Source organism: Notothenia coriiceps, unplaced genomic scaffold, assembly GCF_000735185.1.
Source record: "Notothenia coriiceps isolate Sejong01 unplaced genomic scaffold, NC01 NC01_scaffold00024668, whole genome shotgun sequence".
Lineage (NCBI taxonomy): Eukaryota > Metazoa > Chordata > Actinopteri > Perciformes > Nototheniidae > Notothenia > Notothenia coriiceps.
In genome coordinates, this window is record NW_011357369.1 from 84,935 (window position 1) to 95,391 (window position 10,457).

At 39.0% G+C, this 10,457-nt stretch overlaps 1 protein-coding gene across 1 annotated transcript in view; it reads left to right on the forward strand.

Annotated features, from left to right (window-relative positions):
* The window catches only part of LOC104955663 (trichohyalin-like), an 11,623-nt gene extending 4,526 nt beyond the window's left edge, over positions 1-7,097 (forward strand). Inside the window, exons 2-4 of the mRNA XM_010783047.1 lie at positions 5,203-5,373; positions 5,636-5,716; positions 6,007-7,097. Of these exons, the coding sequence (XP_010781349.1) occupies positions 5,203-5,373; positions 5,636-5,716; positions 6,007-7,097 (1,343 nt within the window). The remainder of the gene's footprint in view (positions 1-5,202; positions 5,374-5,635; positions 5,717-6,006) is intronic.
* Positions 7,098-10,457: the final 3,360 nt, after the last annotated feature.

Genomic DNA, 10,457 nt, shown 5'->3' on the forward strand with positions numbered 1-10,457 from the left:
TAAAAGGGGTACATTAATAATCTTTTTTCTCAAAGCAATGATAAACCTGTGAGTTGGATGTAGACAAGTCAGAATCAATATAGATGTTTTTATTTTTAAAGTAAATTCAGATTGAAAATAGTAAAAAAAATGTAAATTATAGTTTCCGTCCAAAAGAAATAAACATTACTTATAGTGAAAACCACCCTTGAATGATGGGATAGTAGACTAAAAGCGTTAGGAATCCAAACTATAACATATAATAAGTACCCTGTATCAATATTGATGCAAAACAAGTGACATTTGACCTTTTTTAAGAGAGATTTAGCACAAAAAAAACACTTCTGGGGTCATTTGGGTGGATTTGACCTATCTGAGGCCCCCCTTGCTCGATTTTGCTGATTGACATCTCTTTTTAACCGTTAGAGCCAATAGAATCGAGGGGAAGTTCCTAAAATCTGTTACCCATTGGTGAATGAGTGATGCGTAGCCAGAACCGGAAGCTGTCATACACTCTAGCTATCGTAGCAGTTAATATGAAATCTCCGTTATTGACATAAAAATGTAATGATGGATTATCAGTAATAATTTCAAAGTGACACAGACACATTGGATTAACCTTCAGCAGCGTTTTTCTCGTTTCAATGCCATTGAACACAACTTTTGATCAGAAACAGCAAAAGGTAAGACAAATTGGCAATGTTTGCTCCGTAAAGCTACGTGGTGTGATGTCTGGGTTTGCTTCCCCTGTCGCGAGTTCTGATCGCTCAGTGATGATACTTATATTTGTGGAATTTGTGGAATATCAGCTTGCTAATCGATATCTTGTTTGTGCAGATCCGATAAGTAATAAGGGTATTTTACCTTGAGTTCTGTGCTAAGTGCGTTAGCATTTTTTCCGCTCAGGGCTAATTCAGAGCCTTTGTTATTACCCTTTGGTTTCGTTTAGCTAAAAATTGTTAATATTGTCTGATAGCTATCAGTTAAGTGGGAATGACACATTCATAGTTTGTTAAATGTTAATAAGCCCTCAGACGCTGTTTCTTGCAAGATGTTGTGTTTCCCCCCCGTTGGGTTTAACTGGATAAAGCTGAACCAAAACATCTGTCATGTCCAAATGTTATTGCGGATATTTCAGTGTTGGACCTCAATATTCGAATATTCTGATAGTTGTTCTTTGGGTGGATATTCAGCGTTTTTGTACTAAATTTAGGCTATCAATTAAGGCGAACTGCAAAATAAGTCTTGTCACATGTTTTTATTTGAATAGTTAAAATCTGGAAATATGTACCCTTTCATTTTTGGTGATCCCATTGTTAGCAATACACGAAGAATCATTTCTGGAAGAGACCTTCATGAATCATGCTCAGACTTTGTATTTTCTTTTTAAAGACTAAAGCATATCTTGGTTGGAGACGTATTAAAGATATTGCAATTGTGTAATGGTAATAGGAGAACTACACGACATGACTATCTGACGTTTTGACCACCACACGGTTGTGTCCACAGGATGTGGTGAGATTAAGGATGACCACCAAACATTAAGCACATTTAATTTAACTGTTTGGAAACTGCCAGCAACAAGAACACAATAACACAAAGACACTAACCCTAACCCTGCTCTTATATTCCTGACTGATCAAATTCTAGTGATGGAAAAATACATAATGCATTAATCACCAACGCCTCCATTCAAAATGCAATAATGTCCTCATTGTGTGACCTTTGAAAACTCATCGGCAGGGTTTATAGTGATTATTAAAGGTAGAAATCCACTTTAATCCCTCAGTCTAACATATGTGGGGCAAACCTGAAGCCTTTAATATCTTCAGTGTTTGGTAAGGCAGGTAAATCCCAGCTGTCAGATTTCATTCAGGTGAAATCAGTCGGTCATAGTGTTGCTGAAAAGAAACCCAACGACCCTTTTTTTTTTATCAGATTGCTTTCCATTGTTTCTCATGTCTGCTCCAAACACAATATTTCTCCACGGTTCATATTTTCTGTCCACAATGATTTATATTATTTTATTCTTTATACATTATTTTTACTAAAATGTATAGAACTCTGTTTCATTCAGTAATGTAAGAATATAATTTCATATAACATAGAATACAAATATTTATAAAAACATAGGAAGTTGAAGTAAAACTGTGTATATTTTACCAGTGACATCAATTATTACAGGTTCATTATTACAATATATACAGTGTTTTATTAGCATTAATAAGATATTAATGCTGAATTGCACAGTTTAAATTGGCACATACTTATTTATTTATATATTTATTTGACAGGGACAGTGCTCATTGATTGACATTTCTGTAAATGCGCCAGAGTTAGCCAACAGGCTATTTTTCGTCTGTAGTCCCTGGACAGATGTTGAAAGTCATCCTAAAAACAAAGATTCACTTCAAATAACAGGTAAATACAATCAGTAGAACAACATTCAACAGAGATGCTTATATTATGATAAAAGCATATATAAAAACATAAAAATAAAATATATATTCACAAAGCAGACAGATAGCAACAGGTCAAGGCACATGTACAAACAGAGCGTTGTAAAGTGCAGATTGTGTCAGTGTTGACAGAGCTGACTTTCCACTAACCATGATTTTAAGTTAGATTTTAAATAAACTGCAGGTGTTTTGTTCTCTAATCTTTACTGGGATTGAGTTCCACTGTTGTGCAGCTTTAAAAGAAAAAGAAGATTGGCTGAATGAGCTCTTCCTTAATGGAACAACGCAGTCTCCTCTTGTTGCAGCTCTAGTTGACGTAGTTACAGGTGTGCGTATGGTGATAAAATGTCTAATAATAGCTGAATGATATCATTAGTATTTAAAAACAGATAATTTAGTTACAACTCAGTGATTATAGCTTACCTTTCCACTGCAGCATCACTCACATGGAGTTTGTTTTTGGGAAATGTTTAAGGAATCCAATTTCGGACCAGTCACTTATTATGGGCCTGAAAAGTACTCACGTTTTATCAAGGATGCGTGTGTTTAATTTACTTTACCCTCATTTTTCTTTTGATGTCCTTCTTCTGAAATGCACAGTGGCTCCATATGACCTCGAGTGAGTCAAAGACCGCCAATATTATAAAAATACTTCACTAGTCGTCACGTTACTCTATTGAACAGATTCCCTTTTCATCATAGAACATCCTCTGCTTTTTTCACCATCAATATTGGAAAATGGGTATTTTTGTTTTAAACCAGAGTAATAATTAAGCGCAGTAAAACTAAACAAATACACAGCTGTATGACCATGGCTCAACATTCCCAAGTTTTCATCATGCATGCCACCATCACAGCGCTCTGAGAGAATGAGCTCACCTTTACATTCAGTGCCTTAGTGTTGTGTAACGGCTGCTGTGAGACTCATCACTGAATAATTATTATGGTGGTTTCACACCCACTTAATGCTGTTTTTTTTTCAATGGCAGAAGACTTCCATGGAAACTGAGTCACGGTTTCTGTAATAATAATAATAATAATAATAATAATACACTTTATTTGTATAGCACCTTTCATGCACAAAGCAAAGTTCTTTACAGAAAACATAACAACAATATTAAAATAATACTAAAATGAATACAGAACAAAATAAAACCTCTACAGTGATAATATGTTAAAATAGACAATTTAAAAAAGAAAAGAAAAATATTTAAAAGAAAAACAGACAAAAATACAGTAAAACATGGAGAATGATGCACGTGAGAATTGAAAGTTGACCCACATTAAAAGCCATATTAAAAAGATAGGTTTTTAATAATAACTCTATGTATAACAAGCTTTTTACTTTGTTTCATTATTACTTTGGTTTTATTGATGGTGAACCTGACACCTGCAGATAATGTTCTGTACTATGGCATAAATTGCATGAATTCACACCACAGTGTAAGTAGTACCAGAAGAAGCTGTGGCCATATTTCACTCTCTGGCTCCAATATGACGGCTAAGGCAGTGAGAACATATTTGGATCGTTTTTTGTTTAAAATGTTATTATATAAGAAAATTGAAACAGCCGTTTAAAGCCGAGAAATCTGATCTGTTGCCTCCAGAAAAGAGGGACAGTTTTGTTTTGTTTTTAGATGATTTTTGTGGATATGCAATTAGGAATGCACTTTTTAAATTCAGGTTTATATTGGCAAGTATAACATCTGATGTATTGGACATAATCTAGTTTGTTTATATCCTATAATACAGGCATGCTTAATTGTATTCTATAGAAATCCTTTAACCTGTTTTTTTTTCTTTCACGAAACTGTCTCAGGGCTTCTTAAGATTTAAAAACCTATTAATGTGTCATACCCACTTAACGGGAAGAAACTCAGCTAACTGAAGATATGAACCATTTTTACCGAAACAAAACACAAGTCTCACAAGAAGCGTCTAAATGAGCCCTGAGCGAAAAAATGCTAACGCACTTAGCACAGAACTCACGGTAGAAATACTTTATTACTTATCGAATCTGCACAAACAAGATATCAGCTAGCAAGCTAGAAATATAAGTATCATCACTGAGCGATCAAAAGTCGCGGCAGGGGAAGCAAACCCAGACATCACACGACGTAGCTTTACGGAGCAAACACGGAAAATAGTCTTACCTTTGCTGTTGTTCTGATCAAAAGTTTTGTTCAATGGCATTCAAACGATAAAAACGCTGCTGAAGGTTAATCCATAGGTTGATCCAGCTGCTATTAGAGCTACAACCCAGCTTCCGGTTCCGGGGCATTCTGGCTGCGCAGCACTCATTCACCAATGGGTAATGTTTAGATGGATTTTAGGAACTTCCCCTCGATTCTNACATGTCTCTGAAGTGTTTGGCTCCAAACACCAAACAGAACATTGCAGCATTACCCATAATCCCCTCTGTTTCAGCCCTGTTTCCAAAGTGCTGATTCTCTGTCTGTTACTTTAGATGAAAATAAGGAGCCCCTCCCCACGCCCCTCTGAGAGATATTTGGTTACAAAGAACACAATGGAGCTCTAGGAGGAGATTCAGGTGATAAGGTGGGGGGGGGGAGGTTTTTATAGGAATGGATCAGGACAAAAAGAGAGAGAATCTTTTTTCCTGAAACTTTCAGAGTCTCTTTCCACAGAGGGGACACATGTTGATGTAAAAGAGACATGAACAAGTAGATTTTGCATAATAGGTGATCTTTAAATATTTAAAAATATATTAAAGATTCATTTACCGTTTGTCCTGTTCATGCAGACGATGAGGTCGATCTGCAACAAGGCAATAAAGGAAGCGAAGAAGGAAGCTCCAGTGGGGGATCGCCACAAACCAAACGCAAAGGAAAGTTCTCCAAGATGGGACGGATCTTCAAACCCTGGAAATGGAGAAAGAAGAAGCCGAGTGACAAGTTTACTGAAACATCAATAGGTATGTTGGGTTTAAAGGTGTTGTAATGACTTGTCGTGTGCATCACTCTACGCTTTCATTAGACACAAACGTTACTTTTCTTTGTTATTACTTAGAAAAAAACTATCAAATCTTTTGATATTGGCAACAAACTTGAATAATCCACATTTAAATATGACAGTCTGTGTTAGGGAATCTACTCTGAGTGTTGGGGCATTCATCCATTTTGTGCACAGTGAAAATTGTTTCACAGTTTTCCCTTTTGTATATTTTCTATTTTCAGTCTTGGAAAGAAGGATTTCTGTCCGAAAAAGCCGCCAAGAGCTGATTGCCAGAGGGGTTTTAAAGGATATTCCAGAAAGTGGTAGGTCGAGCCTTTTCTGAGGATATTCTATGCATGCATATTCATATTTATATTTTTGTGTAAATATTGGCTTTATTTTTCATTTGTTACAATAGTTTTTAAATAGCTTTTATAATAGAACTATTCTTTGCTAATTTTTTATTTTTATTTTAAATACATTTTTATTTCTGTGTCTCTGGATGCACCATTTACACCAAAGCAAATTCCTAGTATGTGTAAAACTACTCGGTAAAAAACGATTCTGATGATTCGGTTCCCTTTTGACTGTATTTCACTGATTATGTCTTCAGAAAACAATGATGTCAACCACTCCAAAGGTCCACCAGTCAAAAACGGACACCCTGTGGACGTGGACAGGATGTCTCGAGGGGAATCCGACGCCAAGTTGAATTCCCTCCGGGTTCCTCAAGCCGAGGAACGTCGAGGCAGAGCGCCGTCCGACGCCTCCCGGAGTAACAGAGCACCTCTGGACGTGGACTCTCACGCTCGACTTCCTGTGGAGCCAGACAGGAGAAGCCGACTCCCATCCGATGTTGATAAGAGAGGAGGATCGTTACCCCGAGGACCTCCACAGGACGATAGGTACCGTAGAGAAGAGAGGAGGGATGGGAAAGACGACCGGGAAGACAGAGGGAGGAAGAACCGCGAAGACGTAGAAAGAAGGGATTGGCGAGATGAAAAGGAAAGAGACGGTGGAGTCGACCGGAGGGATAGGCGAGATGACAGGCGAGATGACCGGACAGAAAGAGACAACAGGGAAAGGAAAGATCGCGAGGAGAAGGAAAGAAAGGATAGGGATGAGCGGGAGCGCCGGGATCGGGACGAGAAAGAACGCAGAGATCGTGACGAGAGGGAAAGGAAAGACAAGGACGAAAGAGAAAGGAAAGACCGGGACGAAAAAGAAAGGAAAGACTGGGATGAAAGAGAACGGAAAGACCGGGACGAGCGGGATAAGGATAGGGATCGGCGGCCTGAGAGGGAAAAGAGAGAACATAGAGACGACAGAAAAGAAGACAAGGAGAGGAAAGACTTGAGAGAAAGAGACGATAGGGATAGGACGGAGAACCGAGAGAGGCGGGAGGATCGGGACAAAAGGGACGACTGGGCCAAGAGGAACGATAGAGAGCGAAGGGACGAGCGGGATAAGAGGGAAAAGCCGGAGCCTCAGCGCTCGGTGGACGACCCTCGGCCCATCGCCAAGCCCTCCTCTGAGATGGACTTGCGGCCTCCTCTGCAGAAAAGTTCCTCGGAGGAAAACAAGAAGATCCGCTCCGCCTCGGAGGCCGATAAGAGGTTCACTCTGCCCAGATACTCACCGGCTGCAGAGTTCAGGGAACGCTCAGGTAACATTTTCCTTTGTGTTGGGAACTGGCTTACCTAGCGTGTGTTTTTTATACTTTAATTAGACACCCGCATCCAAAGTTACTTGGGGGATCTTTAAGTCATGTTTTTTGTCGGAGCCATGTGCTTCTTATTTTTAAATCTAGTTAAAAACCAAAATATTTTGTTATTGACGGCGAACTTGACAAATCCATATTAATATAATATAAGAGTCTAGGGCAGGGCTATTCAATTGGCGGCCCGCGGGCCAAATCCGGCCCCGGGGTGATATTTACTGGCCCTTCGAGTAAAATGTTAAAAAGTAATCTACTTTTTAACATTTTCTTTTTTGGGCCAGAGTGCCTTTATTCCAGAAAGGGTGTTACATTGAGAGATAGAGGGGAAGACATTGCCTGAAAACTTCGGCGGGCTCGGGTTTCGAACCCAGCTACTAGCCACTGTAGTGACAACTCCTGTCATTTATTGCATCTCTGCGTGAATGATAAGATCATTTCACCTAAATTAAATCAAATTAAATGATGTTGATGGTTAAATTAGCTTGACATGTCGGCCTACTGAGTTCTGAACTTGCCATTTAGATCTATAAAGGCCTTGGGGCTATGTTGTTTGATTTAAAGCCCCTGTCACACTGTCCCGAAATTGACACCCGATGGACACACGATTAAGGACATTTTCAAATTCGCCTCTGATCGTAACAACATCGGGCCATTCGTGAGGGCATCTTAAGCCATCGTATGACCGCCGGTGGAGTTTCTCAGGCTCCGGCAGCAACTTCGGGAGCGGTGGCAACATCTTTGGCATCACAAAGCATTGCCGAAGGACCTTGTGAAGGTTCATTTTCGTGTTGACTTTGTGTGTCCATTTTGCCCTTCGTAAGGCATTCGTGAGGGCATCTTAAGCCATCGTATGACCGCCGGTGGAATTTATCAGGCTCCGGCAGCAACTTCGGGAGCGGTGCAAAGTGTTTGCCATGGCTTAAGATGCCCTCACGAATGGCCCGATGTTGCTACGATCAGAGCCGAATTTGAACATTTCCTTTATCTTGTGTCCATCTGGTTGTTTTATTGCACAACAAAATCATGTAAACATATTATGTAAATAACCCAATTTGTGTTCTGTGAAACTAAAAAGGATATAATATATTATTTTGAAGGCGAGGAAGTTGTTGTTGCTATGGAAACAACATGACGGAGAAAACTTAATATCTTCTACATATAAAGTACGGAGAAAGTAAAGTACAAAGTCTGAAAAATATCAGTACAGTATCATAATACTTTTAACATAATTGTTTTGTGTTACTTTTGTTGTAGTTGTATGTCTTAAATGTAATGTAAATGTTGCCTTCGTGTGTGGTTCGGGGCCATCTTCGTGCGAAATTCACAATTCCATATTCGTGTGTCCATCGGTGTCAGATTTCGGGGCAGTGGGTGACAGTGGGCTAAGGGTTACGGACACTTTCTACCTTCGTGGTGTGCTCTTCACGTCAATGTTCTCTATTTCTCTCTCACACTGTGCATACTGTCTGTAATACATGTGCCATTTGATTCAGTAATAATTCATAAATGATCCCAATGGGAACTGGCAAATGGCACTGCTATGATACCCAGGAAGGTGCACCATACATTTAAGAGCTTTTGTGGAATCCTGGAACTTCCACACTCCATACCGATGTATCTTTGTTATGGTCAGAGAGAGACACTTTGTTTGTTTATTATCATATATATTTTAAATGCCACAACCTGTTTAAAAAAGGCGGACGCGTCTTACCGATATGGACAAGCTGGATCACCCCAGGGGTAGAGAATGTAGCTACTAAAAGGGAAAGCTCTCTTTAACTTCTACCCTTAAGACAAACAACCTACAACAGGTGCTCTGCCTCACCTCCAAACTACACACACCACACACACACCACACGTCACACACGCACACACTATCACTCACACCACATCACACAGCACACACAACACACACACACACACCATCACACAGACACACAATGTCCCTGCACCTGTGTTCGCAGTTGTGCAAACAGCTTACTGCGGCCTTTAAGTGTCTGAGGCCAGCTGCCTGTTTGTAATGCACTTCGCCTGCCATAGAATCTCTAACTAAAAATAACTAAAACACATTCATCTGTGTGGAAATGTGCAGATTATTTGAGCGTCCTTGATGGTCTACACCAGGGCTATTCAATTGACGGCCCGTGGGCCAAATCCGGCCCGGGGTGATATTTACTGGCCCTTTGATTATAATGTTAAAAAGTAATCTACTTTTTTAAATTGATTTATTTTTAAAGATGTTTTATTTTTAAGATGTTTTATGTTTTATTTTTTAAAGATGTTTTATTTATTTATTTTTGGGCCAGAGTGCCTTTATTCCAGAGAGGGTGTTAAATTGAGAGATAGAGGGGAAGACAATGCCTGAAAACTTCTGCAGGCTCGGGTTTCGAACCCGCCTACTAGCTACTGTAGTGACAACTCCTGTCATTTATTGCATCTCTGCGTGAATGATTAGTTAATTTCACCTAAATTAAATCAAATTAAATGATGTTGATGGTTAAATTAGCTTCACATGTAGGCCTACTGAGTTCTGAACTTGCCATTTAGATCTATAAAGGCCTTGGGGCTATGTTGTTTGATTGAATTAAACACAATATATGCACTCCACTACAGTATTTACTGTATCCAAAGCTCTTAATATGATTGCTCATATTTCAAGCCATCTTTTTCCCGGATCATTTTCATCAACCGGCCTCCACTCCAAACTAATTGAATAGCCCTGGTCTTCACTGTTATAAAGCATAATACTGCCGTTTAAGTAAAAAATATGTTGTTTTTCTGCCTGCCGAGTTGTGAACTTACATTATCCCTACTGTTACCAACCACTTTGAAACCAGAAAAAGACACAAATACACAACATTATTCAAGGTAACATCCTGTTTCATTTGATTCCCTGTGATGGTGCTGTACCTCCTTTGTCCATGTGTTGTGGTTGTCAGTTGTCACTTTTTATCCAGTTTTAAGTCACATTTTTACAATAAATGTTTTTGATCTTGGTAATTTTGTACTATATTTTTTCACCAGATGAAAGATTGTACTCATTGAATGTCTGCATCTTAAACTGGATGCACACACTTTTGCAGAATCTCCCCCCCAGACCCCTTTTTTACACACACATTGTAAACATCAAACAGCTTTATTTAGAATTTTGAATCAACTGGTCAGTTCGTTTTAGAGCGGGGGAGATTGCTGAGGACAGTTCGTCTCTCGGAAAAATCTCTTGAATCTTAATTTATTGTAATAATAATTGAATAAATAATAATTGAATAAACTAAAGCATTTAGATTACAGCCTCGCCCTTTTGTATGCCAAACTGCTTTTGAGAGACACTGATTCTTAGCGTA